At 40.2% G+C, this 22,258-nt stretch overlaps 2 protein-coding genes across 2 annotated transcripts in view; one reads left to right on the top strand and one right to left on the bottom strand.

Moving 5' to 3' along the window:
• Positions 1 to 1,018: 1,018 nt before the first annotated feature.
• LOC131203420 (CDGSH iron-sulfur domain-containing protein 2) lies at positions 1,019 to 10,633 on the bottom strand. The gene is made up of 3 exons (XM_058193613.1): positions 10,397 to 10,633; positions 6,176 to 6,390; positions 1,019 to 5,091 (listed from the first exon to the last, which is right to left on the bottom strand). Exons 1-3 carry the CDS (start codon positions 10,497 to 10,499, stop codon positions 5,002 to 5,004), a joined length of 408 nt encoding a protein of 135 aa, XP_058049596.1. The 5' UTR covers positions 10,500 to 10,633; the 3' UTR covers positions 1,019 to 5,001.
• A 1,126-nt stretch (positions 10,634 to 11,759) lies between these two features.
• Positions 11,760 to 22,258, top strand: part of UBE2D3 (ubiquitin conjugating enzyme E2 D3) — a 59,069-nt gene continuing 48,570 nt past the window's right edge. The window contains exon 1 of the mRNA XM_058193611.1: positions 11,760 to 12,026. Coding sequence (XP_058049594.1) covers positions 12,003 to 12,026 — 24 coding nt within the window. The 5' untranslated portion in view covers positions 11,760 to 12,002. The remainder of the gene's footprint in view (positions 12,027 to 22,258) is intronic.

Raw genomic sequence — 22,258 nt, 5'->3', positions numbered from 1 at the left:
GCCTCGTGTCATTTCCTGAGTAGCCAGTACTAACCAGGAAGGGCACGGATCCAGTAAACATGTAGTTGCGTGTAACCTACCCAGCAACCTGTCCACATCCTTGGGAGCTACAGAATCAAACTCATCCCAAACCACCTCAACAAGATGAGGCTCCGTCATCTCGCTTGGATTGTCGCAATTTTGGTCGACTATCCCGAAGCTGAACGATTTTATCGTACAGATAACCGTTAAACTCCTCAGCACGTCCCTGTAAGGGGTCATCCCGTTCTCCTGATGGAGGGAACAGGCCATCCGAAACAAGGCGGCCGGGCGGTTATCTGCCGATGCAATGAGGGTGGAAATGTAAGAACGTTTCGCCTCCCTCATTGCCACTAGGTAGGTCTTAGTAAAAGACCTCACTAGTGTCCGATCAGCCTCGGAACGGCTCGACCTCCAGGTGCTCTCTAGGCGTCTTCTCCGGCGTTTCATCTCCCTCAGCTCCTCGGAAAACCAAGGAGCCAATTGAGATCTACGCCGAGATCTACGCTTATTTGTTACCAATAAGCATTCAAGACAAAGATGAAGGCTCTATTGAGTTAAGCCCATCTTTGGTTGACTTCCATAAACACGAGGGGCTTTTGGCCATATTACAGAAATCAGGCCTAAGGCCTGGACGGACCCCAGTGTTAGTGGGAAAAGGCCAATGGGGCTCAAGGGACAGGAAACAGAGACTGGGGCATCTTGTTTGGACATGTGGTGATGCGTCCAGAAAAAATATGTAAGTATTCTGGTACACATTGCATGCTAGAGGTTATAATGGGTAGTAGAGATCAAATTTATATTTTTTATTCTAGTAAATAAGTGCTTGTGATTGATCATGCCTTCTATGGAAGCTATTTTGTGTGAGGAAGACTTCCAAATGTCTGTATACTCCAAAAGTTGGGGTTAAAGGAAAGTTTCCTTCTTCTTATTTTGATATTAACTGTTGTAGGATCTTGGAAAGATATCTCACACTAAATGACATACAGCGCACAAATGATTTTGTTAAGCCAACTTTATTGGTTACATTATAGCAAGATTTTACTAACATATACAGTACACTGTTCCCACCTACTCTCCAAGCCTTGCCAGAGTAGCTGCTCAATAAAGGGACTGGAAAATAAGAGTTGGAAGACAAGTCTAAATGGGAGATAGGTAGATTTAATGACAACAGTAAAAGACCTAAAAGCCAAGTTAAAGAGATAACCATTTGGAGAAAATCTATCCATATAGTCACTAGGAAGTGACACGATTTGATAGCAACCAAACAATTTCTATTTTTAATAATTTAGACCAAATTAATAATTTAGACGTACTGTCAGTTCATTTCATGTACACACAGACACATATTTTATTCACTATCTTATTTAATCTTCACACGATTTCAGCATTTTTATTTGATTTGATAATGAATGGCAGGTCAGGTAACAGTTATACAGTTTTCCCCACCTAAATACATATTGTGTCCTTATGGTCTATAGCAAAGTTGGGCATTTGTTTTGCTGCCAGGACAATCTGTGCTGCTTCAAGTTTCAATCACAGGCACACAATTGCTGTGGAGGTCAGCAGTTTTATTTTCAGACTGAAGAGATAAAACAGTAACCAAAAATGTAACCAGAACAGAAACTTCCATGAAGTGTTTTTTTTTAAACAAGAGAACACAGAAAAATAGTCCAAATCCATTCCAGGGTTCTGAGAACCTCATCAGGATTGTCAGACAGTTTAGAAGTCAGAGGTTCAAGATTTCTTATACAAATAGGAACATTGCACAAGACTCGCCCCTATCCCCATGTAAACAATTGAAACCATTTGCTATAATAACACAAGGAAGGGTTTTTTTGTTTTTTTTGTAGAAGTGAGGCTTTATTTATTCAATTTCTGTAGCTCCTAACTCAATTAAGTGACTCTGGGTGGCTCACAATTCTAAAATTATTAAACAAAACAATTTAAAAAATTTAAAAATAATAAAAATACCCACAAAATAAATAAGCGCAAGTATAATCACTGATTGTCAATAAACTAATCATAAAGCCAAGTATTAGGGCCCTTAATACATTCTGAGCCCCAGAGACAAGTACATAGCTAATTTTTTAAAGCTTTGGAAAAAGCCAATAGAATAGAATAGAATAGAATTTTTTTATTGGCCAAGTGTGATTGGACACACAAGGAATTTGTCTTGGTGCATATGCTCTCAGTGTACATAAAAAAAAAAGATACATTCATCAAGGTACAACATTTACAACACAATTGATGGTCAATATATCAATATAAATCATAAGGATTGCCAGCAACAAGTTATAGTCATACAGTCATAAATGGAAAGAGATTGGTAATGGGAACTATGAGAGGATTAATAGTAGTGCAGATTCAGTAAATAGTTTGACAGTGTTGATGGAATTATTTGTTTAGCAGAGTGATGGCCTTCGGGGAAAAACTGTTCTTGTGTCTAGTTGTTCTGGTGTGCAGTGCTCTATAGTGTCGTTTTGAGGGTAGGAGTTGAAACAGTTTATGTCCAGGATGCGAGGGGTCTAAATATTTTCATGGCCCTCTTCTTGATTCGTGCAGTATACAGGTCCTCAATGGAAGGCAGGTTGGTAGCCTGCCTTCCATTAGGGTTAGGAACCATTTTATAGGGTTAGGAACCATTTTAATCTCCAGTGAAGATGGCATTTAATTTTATTGTACGAGGTGCAATGACAATAAACTAAACTAAACTAAACAAAACAGAATACCCCATATTCTAATAATAAGAATAATAATTTAGAAATAATATATTCTAAAAATAAGTAATATTCTTGGCACTGGATTTTCTTGTGTATTTCATTTATCAGTCTCCCAGAACTCTTGAAACTTTGTTCTGGTGGTTTGAGAAAAGTTTGCAAATAGCATTGATGGTGGCATTTCTTGGAATTATTCTCTTTTTCAAAGCAAAACTACATTGGGACCTTTTTTATGAGACATCTCAACCCTCAGTTCTTCTTCATTATTTACCAGCTGAAAATTTTCTCATTTCCTGTTATTTGAAGAACATTTTCAGTGACAGTAAAAATCATAGTAGGTAACTAGCTCATTGGCTTAGCCACCCACATTTTTCCCCTCACGTAGATAAATCAATGTTTTTCAACCTTGACAATTTAAAAATGTGTGGACTGTTGGTACATATTTGTTTACCTTATTTGTCATTTTGTAACCTCCTGAAATTTCCTCCAGTTCATAGTTCATATCATTGCCCAGTACAGTGGTGGGTTGCTACCGGTTCGCCCTGGTTGGGTGAACCAGTAGCGGCAGCAGCGGGAGGCTCCGCCCACCTACCCGGATGCTTCTGCACATGTCCAGAAGCTTCTGTGCATGTGTAGAAGTGTTGCATGCATACATAAATGTGCACACGCCCACAAGTGAACCTGAAGCGATGGGTTTTAAAACCTACCCCTGGTCCAGTATCATACATTTCAAGAAAGATCCTTGTTCTCCATGATCAGAAATATAAAAACTGCAAACATTGCTTTTTAAAAAACACAGTGATAGTAAAAAAAGAATCTCAGCTGTTTGTTTTTAAGCAGAAATGCATTATTTTTCTCTAGAAAGAAACTGATAGTAAGCATTTGTATATTTCTAGCAATAATTCTTATGTGGTTAAGCATGCAGACAAGGGACTTACAGAATTAATGGAAATATTTGGGACACCAGATATAAAATTTAAGTTTTACAAGCAATCGCCTCACCAGATAGGAAACTAACACTGCAAACTGCTTTGTTAGAAAATTAGATTCTGTTTATGGAGAAATTCTAGAGAGTCAGGAGGATGGAGAAAAGGAATTTACATTTTATGTGACTATACAATGTCTAAGATTTTTTTTAATTTCAGCCCATTTTTGTAACAGAATAAATAGTTGGTATACACTTTAATCTAGCATCATTTGCTATTCCCTTATTTGTTTGCCTGGGTCCTTTGGAGCAACTGATATTTTCTAGCACATACAATTTAATACAATGTAAAATGTAGACCATGATTACCTAATGTTACTGGGGTGTTCCTTGGAACCCTGACAGTTACTCTTGCACATGGGAATCTGAACTTAACTATGTACAAGATGTATAGGTAGATTGGATACAAAGGCCAAGAAGAATTGGAAAATATGGGGGGCAAGCATTAGATTATTTGAAGTTCATAGTGCTATACTGTTCATGTAACATGAACTAATTTGTTTAAGGGAAGAGCTGGTTTAGTAGCAAATAGGTTAATTACTATAGTTCATTTAATGCAGCCAGTTATTACTCAACATCATGAGTATTGCAAATAAAATAGGTAGTTCTCAGACTGAACTGCTCTATATTTCAAAATATAAACACATGATATAATTTCTAAATCACAGACAAGCCAATTTTATACAATCTGTATCACTTCTGAAAAGCAAAAAACAGTCTGCTCCTAGTTTATAGATCTCTTTAATCATTATCAAAGAAGGCTATCTAAAGTTTTGTGTAAAAGTGATTCCTGTATACATGTTCAAACTGAACTACCAGCTTGTGTGCAAATTCTTAAACTCACATAAGACGAAAATCATTACAATCTTTGACAACCTCCAAAAATTCCCAGCTTTGTGGCAATCTGGGAGTACTTCCAACTCGTTTAAAATCTGTTAAATCTGTAGTGTTAATACACTGTAGTAGAATAAAGGGATATGTGTGTGTGTGTGTCTGTCTGTCTATCATCTATCGATCGATCGATCTTTCTATCTATCATCTAATATTTGCTACAAGTGCTGCACTTCTGTGAAAAATAATTCTGCTATGATTACAAAGCATAGATATAGTACAATTTTGTTATACAAAACACATTACCAAACATCTAGCACAAAGTACAAATTTAATATAATCTAAAAATATACTAAAATATAACCCTGTGATTATTACAAGACTGAAAGCCCAACATATACATATACAAGTGGACTTCCCTTCAGTCACAGCATATTTAAGAGTTTGCTAGACTTCTTTTTTCCTGAGTATTAAAGGGCCCACATTATCTCCCGTTGACTCATTGTGTTTGTTGTGAGAGCCATCACAGACAGGGAACTGAAACAAAAACAAACAGAGAAAAAGTAGGTGACCTAGAATGTTAGTGGTTTTAGGACTGTAATTAAAATTAACAGACAGGTTACCCTCAAATACATTAATAAACACAATACATACTCAGATGAGGTTGGTAGGCTAGTATGGGTAATAAATCACCAAGGATGAGAAGTATCCAAAATCTAAATTGAAATCAAAATGATACTCTTGGTGCTTTATTCATCACCAATACTAAGAGCCATTGAACAAATTCAGCATATAATGTGTTTGCTTTAAAACAATGGCTTAAACAGGAGTGAGAAATGGTCAGAAATGAATAGCTACAAAATATTCTGTCCAAAATCTATTCCTATTTAGTTTAACCTCAACAATTAGCTTGGCTAGACATATGTTAAGGCATAAAGTGTGGTTTAGAAATCACAATAGGCTTGGTTTAAAATATCTACATTATTAAACCACATTACTTTGAGATTCCAATTGGTGGATTCTGTTTAGTGTAATCCACATGTTAAAAGAATTGAGTCATAATTGCCAATTTGAACATGTCAAATCCTAAATAACAAGATCATAATATTTGGCTCAATATCCAAATTCAATTATGGTTTATGATCAGATGGCATAACAAGAATGATTTATAACAATTGTCCTAACCATGCTATCCTTAGCTAGTTAAATAAAATGGACAAATCATATCTGTATCATAGCTGTTCCAGCAAATTCACCCTTGCAGTTCAGCAACATGTCAGCTTTAAAATCATGGTGAACACATATGAATTTGCCAAGCTACCAGGGCCAAGCTAGATGTCCATGCAATTTATGTGCTCACAAAAGCATATATAAAGCTCTCAGGAATCACTTTCCCAATGATCCTGGAGGACTATGGGCAAAAATGTTTTTCCAGCTACAGAATATATTTTAAAATGCAGGTATTTAGTATACTTCTTTTCTAATGATAAACAATCTGCAAGAGCATTCTACCCTGACGTGCACAATCGTGACCTTTAAAAGAAGCGAAGCACTCTATATCAGAAGAGACAACAATGACCTTAAGTAAAAAGTGTATAGCAAATTCAATAAAACAACTCACTGTTTTAGAGCGCCAGCATCTGCAGTATACTGCCTTAGTGTGACAGAGGTCCTCAATGTTGATTTCATTTACTACTTTGGGATTCTCCTTCTGGATTTTGATATTAATCAAACTGTCCTTCTGCTGTTTCTTCTTGGGAAGGAATGGGCGAATAGCAAGATATCCGAGCAGAGCAAGGACACCCAGGAAAGGCAGTAAGCGCAGCCATTCTGAAACTGAGCACATGCCACAAGTATATTATAGAACAGTATTCTGCAGTAACCATTATACAAACATCTACAAACATTTAATTCCCTTCTTGTTAATTATCCCAGTGCCAGGACTAGCATTCCAAAGGATTAGGAATGTGAAACACATTAATCTTGTCAGTTTTGAGCCAGAAAGCACACTTTCAGTCCCATAATTGTGTACTGTGCAAACTGCTTAGCTTAATGACAAAGGTGCTGGTCTCAATTGTGGTCACTAAACAAGGACTAGCTACACATCTAATACAGCATCTTGAATGGGGACAGATATTTCCCTCTGCCAGGCAGTCACATATCCTCTGCAGAGAACCGATACAGATTGCAGAATGATACCACCAAAATCGGGATGCAGTGGCTCACTGGCTAAGACACTGAGCTTGTCTATTAAAAGGTCGGCAGTTCAGCGGTTCAAATCCCTAGTGCCACGTAATGGGGTGAGCTCCCGTTACTTGTCCCAGCTTCTGCCAACCATGTGTTTGGAAGCACATAAAAAATGCAAGTAGAAAAAGAGGAACCACCTTTGGTGGGAAGGTAACAGTGTTCCATGTGCATTTGGCATCTAGTCATGCTAGCCACATGACCACGGAGACTTCTTCGGACAGTACTGGCTCTTTGGCTTTGAAACGGAGATAAGCACCGCCCCCTAGAATCGGGAACGACTAGCACATATATGCAAAAGGAATCTTTACCTTTTACCACCAATATAAGTATAAAAAGCAGGGTCATTTTGGAATGATATGGTATATTATAGTAGAATTCTTTGGAACATAGGAAAATAGGAAACAAGACCAGGAAGGTATAACTAAGAGCACAATCCAAATGAAGTGGAAATCATTTTTTGCGCTTTCTGCTGAAATCAAACATTAATTAACAAGGAAGTAGTAGAAAAGGAAAATATAAAAAATGATAATCCAAGATGGTTTGTCATACAAAGACACTCTATATCAGTGGTTCCCAACCTTTTCTTGTTTGAGGCACAACCTTTTCTTGTTTGAGGCACAACCTTTTCTTGTTTGAGGCACCCTTGGAAAGCCTTTCAAAAGTTCCCGGCACCCTTATAAGGAAATAGATATTTAAAATCTCCGTAGCTCAAAAGTTCCCGGCACCCTCAAAAGATCTCACGGCACCCCTTAGTGCCGCGGCACACTGGTTGGGAACCACTGCTCTATATAGTATGTCAAAAGAATTTAAATCGACTTGATTTAAATCAAATCCACCCTGCGGCCCCCTCTAAGCGGTTTACAGAGTAAGCATATTTCCCCCAACAATCAGGGTCCTCATTTTACCAACCTCGTCGGAAGGGTGGAAGGCTGAGTCAACCTTGAGCCCCAAACTGCTGGCAGCCAGTGATCAGCAGAAGTAGCCTGCAGTACTGCATTCTAACCACTGCACCAGGAATGCTTCTATGTAAGAACAACAGCCTTCAAGTAATACTAATTTTTACATAATTATCTTCAGTGGCATTTTAACCATTTGTTTGTTGAGATAAAAATAAATACAAAAAATAAAATCCTGGTTATTATCATTTGCACAGAAACATTAGAGCACATTAAAAAGATAAAGGTTCCCCTCGCACATATGTGCTAATTGTTCCCAACTCTAGGGGGCGGTGCTCATCTCCGTTTCAAAGCCGAAGAGCCAGCGCTGTCCAAAGACGTCTCCATGGTCATGTGGCTGGCATGACTAAAAACCAAGGCACATGGAACGCTGTTACCTTCCCACCAAGGTGGTCCCTATTTTTTCTACTTGCATTTTTTACGTGCTTTCGAACTGCTAGGTTGGCAGAAGCTGGGACAAGTCACGGGCGCTCACCCCATGACGCGGCATTAGGGATTTGAACAACCAAATTGCTGCCCTTTTGACCAACAAGCTCAGCGTTTTAGCCAGGTGAGCCACCATGTCCCTTTTTTAGAGCACATTAAAAGTACTTAATCTCTTGATAAATTACAAAATTTCTACGAAATATCAATTAATATTGGTATAGAAAATAATTATAATCTGCATATAAAAAATTGTTACTCTCTTACCAGTGTTATACTTGAAACCTCTATTTGCATAATAAAAGATGTAAAGGTTCCATTATTAAATGAAAAATAAAAGGAAAAAAAGGACATACTGAACACTACATATTGATCCAATTAATATAAAGAAATGAAAACCTGATTTCAGTTACAATTCAAAGCTCTTGTCCACTTCCAACAAAGCCATAAACTCTGATTTTGATTTTTTCCAAATGAATAAAATATTTTTATAAAAAGTTTTAATCCCAATTTTATACTTTTTATAAATAACTCATGATGGCAAACATCTAATTCTCCTTCGTCATCTTGTTTTTTCCACAACCACCCTATTAGGTAGTTTGGGCTGAGAGACAGTGATAGGTTCAAAGTTAGCCAATCAGTTTTCTTACTTAAAGGAATTAGAACTCAAGTCTCCTGATTTCTAGCCTACTAACTTAACCAATAGACCAAACTGGCTCTCAACAGAGATCAATATTATCAAGAATTTGGTGAACTTTTATAAAACCAGATTGGGTAGGACAGATTATTAATATGTCTTTAATATATGTGCCAGGATCATTAAATGTTCAACAAGAATATAAAATCATTCATGTTGTGTTTTACTGAATTACTTCATACAACACCTCAAATTAAGTTTTTGACTAGTTGGAGGTACAGAATATTATGGGAAGTCAATCACTGTTTTACAGTCAGCATATTGTTAGCAAGGCCATTGTGTTAATTTATCAAATTGTTCATTAGTTTTATACAGCATGTTATATAGTCCAAGACACAATTACTATGTCTTGAAACTTTTCCATTATAGCCAAAAATCTGTTATGCAAAGTAATTGCACAATGCTTTTTTGAGAAACATCCTTCAATGGAAGCATAATCTTATCTCATGACCATAAGAAAATGCCATGTTTATATAAATAAGCAGGGATGGGCTCCTCTGTCTATTGTAACTGTACCAACAAGAGATATCTAGACTGATGCAACAGCACACATAAATAGAACAGGAAGAGGCATAAAATTATGGGCCTGAAGGTGACTTTCCCTGCGAAATTGCTATAGGAAAGTCCTCTGTTGTTCACAAACCGATAGATAAAATTTCCAAAGCTGCTCTGCAGTCAGTCAGGAAAGGCAGGCTGAACAAGATTCCTTTTCTCTCAAAGCATTTTATCCTCTATCCCATATTGGCCTTTCAACTGTGTTTATCACTTCTAACTAGTTTTTAAATGTGCAGAGTCTGCAGGGTCAATACACTCATTTGAGTAAAGCTTACTTATCTCTCCCAACCTCTGAATTTATTAGGCAACGACTTGCCTCCAGAGGTCCTGGGTACTCTAATTTGGTAGATTTTAAAGAAACGATTGGACAGCCATTTGTCTGAAATGATATGGGGTTTCCTGCCTGAGCCCTCCAAGGTCCCTTCTAGCTCCGTTATTCTACCAGCTTCATGGATTGTTCCAAGCCAGTCAGGAAGGTTTTTGTTTTTTCACAAAAAGAAACCAGCCACAAACGAACCACGTGCGAACCCAAGTGACATTCTTTCTGCTTCCATACCAATTAGCTTTACCAATTCACTACCAATTGATTCTTGACGAACGTATCTTTTCTTTTATGTACACTGAGAGCATATGCACCAAGACAAATTTCTTGTGTGTCCAATCACACTTGGCCAATAAAAAATTCTATTCTATTCTAGTTTTGCGTTCTTCCCAGCCCTGGAACCAAGGCAGCGAAGTGAGCAGCCGCAGAAAAGGGGGAACCAAGGCGCTGCGTGCCCGTCTCGGAGGCAGCCTCACGTGTGGGGGAAAGGGGGAACTGTAGTCCGAGGCGCAGGCGGCTGCCCGACTCGGTCCCCATTGAATCCGACGGAGTTGATTTCCGAGCTGACTTTCTGCAACAACACACGCGCGCACACACACTGCCCTCCTTTCCCAAACAACCCTGCGCCGCCTCCTACCTAACCTGTGAGTCTCAGGAAGCCGCCGACGCTCTCCGGCAGCGGCAGGCGCTTGAGGTAAGCAGGCAGCTGCACTTTGACGATGCGGGCCAAGCTATCCAGCACCATGGCGCCGGCAGAGGGTTCCGCGGGGGGCGGGGCGGGGCGAGGCGAGGCTGGACGCTGCTGGGCTACCTCCGGCTCGCGCGGCGCCCTTTCATGCCAGCTTCGGACTTTGCCCTTCTTTCCCCGCACAGAAGCAGTGGCTCTCCCGGCCACGGAGCATGCGCGTCACCGGGGCCAGGAGGGCGGGGCCGAACGAGACAGGCTGGGGCTGCGCGAAGGGTCGTTGGCATGTTCTTTTCTGGAGCAGGGGTCTCCAACCTTGGCAACTCTTAAGACTTGTGGACTTCAACTCCCAGAATTCCTCAGCCAGCTGGCTGAGGAATTCTGGGAGTTGAAGTCCACAAGTCTTAAGAGTTGCCAAGGTTGGAGACCCCTGTTTTGCAGAGTCCCTAATATAAGTACAATCTTTACCTGACAAGACTTCGTGCCCTTCCACAGCCCAGCTAAGAAGCTAGTGCTGGCTTGGAGTTGAAGATCACCCTCTTCTTTTTTTGGAAGGAGGACTCATTAACTATTTTGTCTAATAAGGAATTTAACTAAATCTGAATTCCCGGAAGGGATAATTCTAAGAACCTTACGTTAAAATATTATTAGTGGATGCACATATTCATAAAAACATCCATAACAAGCCATACAATGACATGCACTTTGTGACATCATCAAGCAAAAGACCAGGTGTAGCGAAGACTTCAGACTTTTTAGCGCGTCTCCTCTTTTTTTAGCTTAACGACGAAGGAAAAAAGGTAAATCTGTCCAGTCACGCGTGCGCAAATCTTCCAGCAGCAAGGACCATCAGCACCAAAAACAGTTCATAAAAATATACTTCATAAATAAACCAGAATTTGTATTCGTCATTGTTTTATATAACTTGATGTACTGCAGCATAATAAAAAAATAATGCACATAAGACGTAAGAATTCTACAGAAAAATTTGAATTATTTCAAATGTTTAGGGATGATTAAATACATTTCAAGCCGGCTCTTTGCACACGGTTTTCCAGATCAAATTTCACCTGCCATAACATAAAACTGTGTTAAGCAACCAAGAGAAAAGTGTCTAATTGTTCTAAGTCAGGCTTTGCTGGCTGAGGAACTCTGGGAGTTGAAGTCCACAAGTCTTAAAAGAGCCCAGTTTGCAGACCCCTGTTCTAAGTACTGCGGAATCCGGCCCCTTTCGCTCCACCGAACGAGCGCTTGGTCTCCTTTCCTATCCCGGTCGGGAGACATCCGCCGATCGAAAGAGGCGGTGCCGTTGACGTCGCGGCTGGTGTTCGGGGCGGGCGGGCGCCTCCGGCTGTTTCCGGAGGAAGGAGGAAAACGCAGGCGGCGAGCGAACGGCTCCATCCCCCACCCGCAGGGAGGGAGTGCCGCAGCGGCAGCGCAGACAGGCCCGACGAGGCGGAGGCGAAGGAGGCGCAGTTCGAGTGACCCCCGGCCGCGGCGGCCACCCACCACCACCACCACCACCACCCGCACCGCCCCGCTCTACCCCGCGCAGAAGGCAGGATGGCGCTGAAACGCATCAACAAGGTGAGCGGGGGTCCCGACGCGGCCTCGGCCTGCCGGCTTGGCTGAGCCACGGGGCGGAGGAAGGAGCCGGGAGGGAAGAAGGCTGCCCTTCCTTCCTTCCTGCGGGGCGTTCGTCGGTTCGGCTGGGCCCTGTAGGAGCATTACGGGAGGTTGGATTGGCTGCTGCCCGCAATCGGGCCCGGCGGTGGGGTTGAGGGGTGGAAGGTGCCGGGACGGGCCTTTGGGACCGTTGGGGCTCAACGCGGATCGCGGAGTGTCCGGAGCCGATTCGCCCTCCACCAAGTCCGGCCGAGGCGATCGGGCTGCCGCGACCCCGCTGTACCTGCCTCTGTTGAAACGACAAAGCCTCCTGTTCCCGTAGCTCCCCACCCAGGCCTTTAATGGAGGGAGCCGTGGAAAAGTCACCCGCACCGCCCTGGGTGTCTGTCTGTCTTGTGTATCAGTGTGTGTGTATGTCTTGTGTGCGTTGTGTATCTGTGTATGTTGTGTATGTGTGGGGTGTCTGCCTCCCCTCCATCGTAGGTTTCTCTGCTCTGCCAGTTCAGGCGCTCTCCAGGATCTCTTTCTCTCTCTTTTTCCTTGCTAGCTTTCAGCAATAACAGGAGGGATACCCGCACCCACTCCATGGCAGCTGCTGATCTTGGCCCCAAAGCCCCCCTTTTTTTTTTTGTTAAATAGACATCAGCAACCAAACAGGACAGGTACAGACTCAAGGGATAGTTAAGACTGCAGAAAGAAGAATTGCAACTTCCCTGCATTGCATTATATTACGATATATATATTATATCCATTATAATATACAGAACTTGTATATTGCAAGGGTAAGGAGGAGGGCTAAGAAGAGCATGACATCTAGGACATAAACTCTTTGAACTTCTTCCCTCCAGACGGCGCTATAGGACAAACAACTAGACATGGGATCTGTCCCGTCCCCGTCCCCCCACCCCCACTTGCCGTCATTCTGCTGAACACAATTCTTGCACTGCTGTCTACTGCAGGGGTCTCCAACCTTGGCCACTTTAAGGCTTGTGGACTTCAACTCCTAGAGTCCTAGAACTCTGGGAGTTGAAGTCCACAAGCCTTAAAGTGGCCAAGGTTGGAGACCTCTGGTCTACTGTACATATATTTACCTATGTAGTATGGCTGCAGTATTTATCTTTATCTTCTTCTGTCCCTTCTTATTGGTATTATGACAATTATATTCTGTTGCTTTCCATGTACACTGAGAGTTCCTGTACTGGAGGCAGATTCCTTCTGCGTCTTACCACCCTTGGCCAAATAAACTAAGTATTCAATTCAAAATGTGGAATACTCACCTTTTTTGCCTCCTCTCCTGGCAAGCAGCAGAAGTAGCATCCATAATGCCGGTTTTCGCACAATCTATAAGGAGGATGGAGTAAGGAGCTTAACATGAACTGAGTGTCTGTGGTGAGGAAGGTGGTTCCTATTTTGAGTTAAAGGGACACTTGTAGTGTCCGAGGCTGTGGTTCCGGTAACTTTGTAAGGCACCAAGTCTTGTTGGTTATTTTTTTTTTTCTTTCAGATTTATATACCGTCCTATCTCCCTAGGGACTCAGGGCGGTTCACAGGCAATTAAAAACAAACATATAAATACAATTTAAAATCAGACATAAAAAACTTATTCAATAGCCAGATTGATAAAAAACAATATAAATACTAAGAACCCCATTAAAACCAATAAATTTAAAAACTAACCCAGCCCCGCGCAAATAAATAGGTGTGTTTTGAGCTCGCGACGAAAGGTTCGGAGGTCCGGAAGTTGACGAAGTCCTGGAGGGAGTTCGTTCCAGAGGGTGGGAGCCCCCACAGAGAAGGCCTTTCCCCTGGGTGTCGCCAGACGGCACTGCCTAGCCGACGGCACCCTGAGGAGTCCCTCTCTGTGAGAGCGGACGGGTCGGTGAGAGGTTATGACATGGGTGATAAATTTTATGAATAAAATTAGTCATCCCACTAGTTTTAGTGGTGATGTAAACTAAGGGTCGGTGTAAGCGTTTACAAATGGCTAGCATCTTGGAACTGCATATTGATAGGAAACTCAGAGCAATTTCATCAGTAGGGCCATTGCTTTTATATTCACTATATTGATTTAATGGGAGTGGGTGGGAATTGAAATGTTTTAAGTTTTTTAAATGCTATTACAATCATTAAACTGTAGCAGTGCTGACATTGTGGAACAGCTCCTTGTAGAGATCAGACTGGATCCCTTTTTGTTGCTATTTCAGAAGCTCTTGAAGAGCACATTGCTTTGCAGAGCTTTCCTCTGCTGAAAATGTTGCTATCTTTATTTTTAATTATTTCTATTTGTAGTTCTGTATTTTTCTTTTTTTTTATTCTTCCTGTGGATGTTCTAAACTGTTCTTGTTCTCAGTAAACTGCTAAAAAGTTATTTTGATTCCAGTACCATATTAGTAGGTAAAATATCGCTAGTAATCTTATCTTTGCCTATTTTGTTACTCTGGGCTGTTCTACAAGCCATTCTGCTGCATGTTTTCCTGCCAATTTTGCTTTATGTGCTAGATTTGTTTTCCTAATCTTTGCTTCAGCTAAAATTATGTTGATTGAAATATTGATGCATTTGATCCCGCCTTCAGGCTCAGCCTAATCATGTTGTGCAGAAAGATGGATCCATCCATATATTTGTGTGTGTGTGTGTGTATGCACACATGCATGCAAAGAATAGATAGATATTAACTCTTTAAGGATCTTGGGCTGCGATCTGTTTTTTATATGTTAATTACCATAATGGTTTCTTTAAGTCCTTGAAAGATGATGGTACTTCTTCATAATTAATGGCAGAATCCAATTCCTAACGTTAGGAAAAGGAAAGTGATATCTTGCTTGAACAAATTAATATTAAGATATGTCACTCTTCTGCACAGGTACCATCAACACTTATTGATGTAAAACTGTTGTGGTGTTGCAGAAAGCAGTGGAAGATATTGTTACTTTTGTATGGCAAATGTCCCAATCATTTGTGTTTGGTTTAACTGGACCTGAAATCTTCATTACTTCTCTTGGATTTCAAACTGTTGGTAAGTTTGCATATAGCATTCTGAAATATACTGCCTGGCTTCCTTAACACAATGGGCCATAACCCTGATTAAAATCACATTATAGTATATACACACACACACACACTCGTGTGTGTGTGTGTGTGTGTGTGTGTGTGTGTATATATATATATATATATATGTAGGTCTTTGGTTGTTCAGGTTTTCTCCCGTGTAAAATTGGAAATGTCTTGGCAACGTTTCGACGAAGTCTCATTCGTCATCTTCAGGCTTCAGCTTCGTGCTTCTGGGAGCAAAAAGCTGAACGAAGCTGAAGCCTGAAGATGACGAATGAGACTTCGTCGAAACGTTGCCAAGACATTTCCAATTTTACCCGAACAACCAAAGACCTACATACAAACACCCGTGAAAACCTCAGAAAACAAATATATATATATATATATATATATATGCTGAAAATTGAGTGCTCTTCCAAATCAGAACATGCTTACATATTTCTATGCAGCAAACATAGAATATTTTTTAAAATGTTGTCAGTCATACAACTAAAAACTCTCTTTATGCACTGTTCACGCGAATATCCAACTAATATTTTATATAATGTATAATATGGATATTATACACATATATAAATAAACTGCGGCATCTAAGAATTCCAAAATGAATGTTCACATAAATATTATTCAAGTAATTTTCAGTATATGAAATAGTTTTTCCAAGACAGGTACAACAAAATGCTTGGAAAGCCACAAATTAGTATTATTATGCCAGAGTCTTATTTTTGCAGTACTGTGAAAGCAAGAGACCTTGTTTGCAGACGAGATCTGTACATCTCAACAAGATTCTCCCATTCACCTATATAGATGATGTTAAGTAATGATTGCCTTTGGGGTAGATCTATACATTTGCTCCTGGTCAATTGGGGGTCATGGCTACAAATAACGTACCTTATTTTAAAAAACCCACAAATATTTGATAATGAGTTAATAAGCAAACACAGTCATGGCTAATTGGCTTCAGAAAATGCACTGGCTCCATCTGAAAAATACTTAGCTATATTTTATCGATCAAGTTTGTGATTCCATGCCATTTGCTCTATTCTCCCAGTCAAGTGGAACTATTAAATATATCTCTCTACAGGGCTTTGTTTGGCCGCTGTGTTTTTGGCCATAGCAGTTCGAATTGTTGCTACCTTGATGATTGGCTCTGGCTTTCATTGAAAGGAAAAATTATTTAGTCCTCTGGCATGGATCCCGAAAGCAACTGTCCAGGTAGAGTACTATCTTATACCTCTGGCTATGCTGGATACAAATCTATTGGAGGGTTTATAATTCACTAAGATCTGGAAGGCCACCTGTAAACAAGGGAGTTGCACCAATGAAGACATGTAAACATCTTTAAATAGGGGGATGGGTGCAGTGGTGTGGGGTAGAGAGAAAATATGAGAACAGCTCTCTTCTACTCAGAAGTACCAACTCCTGACTGATGATGAAACTTTAAAAGCTTGTAGGCCTTCAGTTGATTTTGACATTAAAGTCAGAGTAGATCATTTCTGCTCCTCCAAATGTTGCTGAACTAAACTTCAACAATCTTATACCTCTGGCTATGCTGGCTACAGGGACACAGTGGCTCAGTGGCTAAGACGCTGAGCTTGTGATCAAAAGGTCAGCAGTTCAGCGGTTTGAATAGTGCCGCGTAATGGGGTGAGCTCCCGTTACTTTCCCAGCTTCTGCCAACCTAGCAGTTTGAAAGCAAGTAAAAAATGCAAATAGCAAAATAGGGAGGACCACCTTTGGTGGGAAGGTAACAGCGTTCCGGGCAGCTTTGGCGTTTAGTCATGCTAGCCACATGACCACAGAGATGTCTTCGGACAGCGCTGGCTGTTCGGCTTTGAAACGGAGATGAGCACTGCCCCCTAGAGTTGGGAACGACTAGCACATATATGCGAGGGGAACCTTTACCTTTTTATAGTTCCATAAGATCTAGAAGACCAACTGCTGCAGACTCCTGATCTCCAGAACAAAAGTAGAGAAAAGTTCTTACCTTGGATTGAAAATGACAGATTCCCCTGCTTGGGATTCTCTGGCAGCACTGCAGTGTGTGTGCATGTTGTGAATGCTGGGCATTTGTAAAGAAAATGGTCCACAGAGAACTCGTTGCTATGTGTCAGCTGCTGTCTTCTGGCATATATTTTCTGCCTGGCCACAATATACTATGTCCCGCAGCCCTGCTTTGGGATGCAAACGTTTCTTTGCCCCTGTTCCAAGATAGTGGTCTTCCTTTTGAATTCCTGTGCTTGAGTCAAGTAATGCAGACTTGTATCAAGGGGGCCCTTTGGAGTATGGCAAGGACATTCTTTGGAAATTCCACACAGATTGTTTCCTACATGTTTTATAGACCACCTGTGACAACAATTATTTCTTCCAATGCATCAATGCTTACCATTTGCAACCGTTCTCCTTTACTGTTTTAGGGTGTTTCATAACATTTTACAGTTTTTTTTCTCATCCAAATATTAGAATTAAAGATAATTATAGTCATCACGTTATCTGTCATTTTTATGTAACTATTGATGCAATTAAGAAAATATATTTTAATACAAATGCATCAATACATTTCATCCACAGTACTGCTTAGAAATGGACATTTCACAATGAATGTATTTAAAAATTGAATTTCAAGGATATTAATTTATTTAGAACTGATGGGATGAAAGTGACATATCCTTTGAACTGGAAAGCAATAAAAGAAAAAAACCCCACTCCTCAGTCATAGGTATAAATAAATAAAAATACTCGTGGTTATGAGATAAATGGTTAAAGTTCTTTTCACTATGATCGATAAACAGTATTATAACACTTTACTAAAAACTGAGGTTGTATTTACATTTAGTTGGAAAAAGTGCCACTAATTTCAGTAGTTTTAAGATTTTTGAGTAAACCTAAAAGCCAAAGTCCCAAAGCTCCTATAGCCAATCAAATTTTTTGGAGACCTCCAAGTAGGTTTAAACGGCCTCAAAGGTGTATTCAGATAAGGCCATTTCCGAGTTCCATATAGTCATTATGAACTTTGGTGAATAGGGTTCTTTTTGCCAAAAAAACCCAATAAGAATATATAATTATGTCCAGAGTGTCACTAAATAATCACTCTTTTTTTAAGTGAAGACATGTTCATTACAGCTCTTTTGATTTTATAACTTAAGGCAATCAGTTCCAGTGACTGCCCTTTTTTGCCTACAGTTCTTTCAGACAACTTCCGAGGCCTGTACAATCAGCGAGTGGTTTTTTCCCCCTGGTCACATGATCAATCAAGACCATGGATTTTGCGGCCTACGCATGGAGTTTTCTCATTGCTGCCGGGTAGAAAACTAGAGGAGTGAGTTTCTCGTTGCTGCCCTTCTTGCTTCTCTTGTAGCTGTGGTCTTTCGGATGGAGCAATACAGTTGCCTTTGTAAGTATTTTAATGTTTTTGTTTTCATTATAGCACTATGCTTGTTTGTAAGTACTTCATAAACTGCTGTGCTTATTTGTAATTACTTTGCAACCTACTATGTAAGTACTATAATGGTTTTTTATTACTGTTTTTGTTTGTGTTTCCCTTGCAATTGCTTGCAGAAATAGTATCCAACATCTATAGAAGGAAGATTTAGTACTTGTAAAGTTCCTTTGCATTCCGAGTTTGCTGATTACATTGAGCAAGGTAGTTAGCCTGCAGTTTGCAGTCACCTCTTTCACTTCTTGTAGTTTGGGACTATAATTGCCAGGCCTCAATCCTCAAGGATGCATCCAGTGGTGTCAATATAAATGAAGAATCATGCCAAGGTTAGAGCTTTGTCATTCTATGTTCTTCAGTAGTTTTGTGGGAATGAAGTAGCTCCAGGAGCCTTGCGTCTCCTGAGTTGGCTGATCAGGGACTTAATTTCGGACCAGCAGTGTCTTGGCTGCATTACAGGGATTCTGTGATGTCATCCAGCCACTTTATGATGTCAGTCTGATGTTACAGAGCACTGAAGTAGTTAGTTAAACTTTCTCCTAGTTGTTCATTAAACAGCTGTGTGGCTGTAAATTGAATAAGTTGTTTAATTAGACTTCCCTTGTAGAGGCTCTATTGGTAAGGTATCTTTGAAGTCTGAGTGAGGAGTTTTATTTTTACGTGTTAAAATGCCAGTGCCGTCATAGCTGCACTGACTTAGAAGTGGACTGAATTCCTCAGAGTAATAATAAAAAGAAAAGCTTTGGAAGATAGAAAATGCTCAAAAAGTTCTCATTTTGAAGAGCATGCTGGGGATTATAGGCTGTACAAATGTCAATAGGACTAGAGTGTCTCTAGATGGAAGCCATTCTACCTTTTGTAAGTCCATCAGTTGTCTTTCACAGTGTATGTTGTGCCTCGCCCGCCCTCCTCTCCTCAGCCGGGCCCCTCCCATCTCCTGCTATCTGAGCCTCCAGTCCCCAGCCCTGGCACCATGCCCGGACAGACTGAGCAAACAAACCTCCCTACAGCGTGTGAGCACGAAGCCAGCCACGAGCTAGAATTGCTGGCAGCTGAGCAGGAGGACGAAAAGACACAGTGGACAGATCCCCGCTTCCGGAAAATGGAGAGGCGACTTCAGCAAAAGGAAGGGAGGGGCAGGCCTGGATAAGTGCTGAGTCATGGAGCCACACCCCATGGCCTATATAAAGGATCTGCTTTTTGGCATTCCTTGAGTCAAGCAAAGTCTCATCTGGTTGCTGAAGTCACACCTTGGATTCCTGCCTGCCCTGAGAACTCTGACAGGAATTTGGCAAAGCTGCAGAGGCTTCGTGGCCACGCTTGATACAGACTTCCCAGACCCGGCCGTCAGAGGAGGAGTGGGACACGACAGTGTAGTAGCTGGTGTAATGACTGGGTGATGGCTTTTTTAGACCTCATCTACTTCAGTTTACTCTGTTGTTTAGGATTTGCAACGTTATCCTGCTAGCTTGTCAGAGACACTTGCTTTTTGAAAGCTTTTCATCTCTCTCTGTAGTTATTATTTTTCTTTTTTATCCATCACTACCACCCCGCTGGCTGTTTGCAATTTGAACAGAGACTGTTTGCCTTGGCAAAGTGAGCGATTTTATTTGATTGAATTTCAATAATTCTTTTGAAGGAATGTTTTAAGAGAATCTACTTTGTTTTTTACTTTGGTCAGCAGTTCAAAACTTGATAGAAGAGTGTATGCTATCGATAGACTCCGTAGTTATAAAGTCGTGTATTTTTATTTTTTTTCAAGGATTTGAAAGTAGAGCCCTCATCTCTCTCTTATATGAGAGCTTTTGGGGGCTGAACAAGCAGCAACAGTTTGTGAAAGAGAGCATTTTCTATCAAAGAGGTGGAAAGTTTTAGATGTTTGCTGACTCTCACGCTCTGCTTTGTAGGTCCCACTCTAAGGGGTCAAATCTGTTAAAAAGATGAAACAGGATGATGATGTTACTCACTGTGGAGGCTTGCTTGCTTCTGATAAATCCATCAGCTTTCTGCTGTTTTAGAGGCATAGCAAAGCTTCTCTGTTGCTTCTTCCTTTCCCCCATGACTGGAGTGCAAATATGCTTTAGATAAATAGGGCTAGTCAGCTAGTAGCAATAAAAAAGTAAAAAAAAAATTTTTAAATGATAAAATTGTAAAAAATGATTGTTAAAAGAAGTCAGATAGTTGTTCAAAATAGATGTTGAATGAAAATTCAAGTTGGATAAAAAGGTTTTTTAGGAGGGGCTCATTATGAGGATTGTAGTTACTGTATTTTTTTGCACTATAAGACACACTTCCCCCCCCCCCATTGCCGCAACAGCAATAAAATAATATAGCAATAAAATAGACCCGGGTCGCAGGAGAAAAAATTCATTGTGGGGACAGCCTCACCTATGGGAAATTTCTTCTGTAGCTTCAAGAGCTTTTGGCTGAAACGATATAGAGTTTCCTGCCTGAGCATGAGGTTGGACTAGAAGATCTCCAAGGTCCCTTCCAGCTCTATTATTCTGTATGACAGCATGTTACAAGAGGCAACCAAAGATAAGTCTTAAAAGGTTTAGACAAAGCCATGCAAGATTTTCGTGGCTGAAACTATTTTTTTTCTTGTTTTCCTTCCCCAAAGCTAGGTGCGTCTTATGGTTTGGTGCATCTTATAGTGCAAAAAATACGGTATATTGCCATCTTGGACTCATCTCAAATTTCAGAATATTTTTTTTTTATAAAATCCCCATCTTCCAAGTATCTTAAAGGTTTAGGTTTATTTCAGATGCTCACATTATATAGGAATAATTTATCAATATATTGATCAATTTCTTTTACACAGTTAATGCAGGTAGTTGAATATCTTATGATGATGTTTAAATCATTTGGAATCTGCCAAGAGAATGGATTAAATTATTATAAGACAACAGATACTACATGCCCACAAGGATTCAAACTTTTGGAATGTTGCGGCAAAATCCTTCCATTCACTTTACCTTCGGTTGAAGATTTCTAAGATTCCTCTCTCACAGGAAGAGAGGAGAGAAAGACAAAGGAACAATTACCATTGAATTAATTATAGTTGTAATAATTATGCTAAATCATGGGCATATGTTCTGTTTCAATCTTAGATAATTAGACTGAAAAAAACAGCTTCTTGTCCTTTTAGGCAGAACCCCAGGATCAAATCCCAGGAGTGCCTGGTTCTTATGTCTACCTTGATATGAAATAGATCATATCACTGCTCTTCTCTTCATTGATACTAAGTAGTTGACCACTATTAACTAGGCAACCAATGTTGCTGTCAAGATTAACAGCAAAACGTAATTCAGATTTCTCATACTAACGAAATCTAGGATTACAGCAGCATCAACAATGTCAGCATAATATAAATTTGGTTACTCAATGAGGGAATAAGAAATGAGCCCAATACAATGTCTTTTATTGTTGGTTCTTATATAGAATTTAGAGTTAATGCTTTACTATGGTTAGACTTACTATATTCCTGAGGTTTAACAGGACTATATTCTTAAGTGGTTTAAAAATGCCAATTATCCACTGTGGGTGTTAAATTGGCTGAACTATTTCAGTTCAGAAATCTGTGTCAAAAGTGCATTTCCTTTTGAGATGCACGAGACAGGTATCTGTTAATGAAGGCATTCTGTCACTCCATCTCAAACTATCTATGATATAAGTAGAGAAAAAAAACCTGCCTAAAATGTTATAGGT

Source organism: Ahaetulla prasina, chromosome 8 (assembly GCF_028640845.1).
Source record: "Ahaetulla prasina isolate Xishuangbanna chromosome 8, ASM2864084v1, whole genome shotgun sequence".
In the NCBI taxonomy this organism is placed as follows: domain Eukaryota; kingdom Metazoa; phylum Chordata; class Lepidosauria; order Squamata; family Colubridae; genus Ahaetulla; species Ahaetulla prasina.
This window is presented reverse-complemented; position numbering and strand designations above follow the sequence as displayed.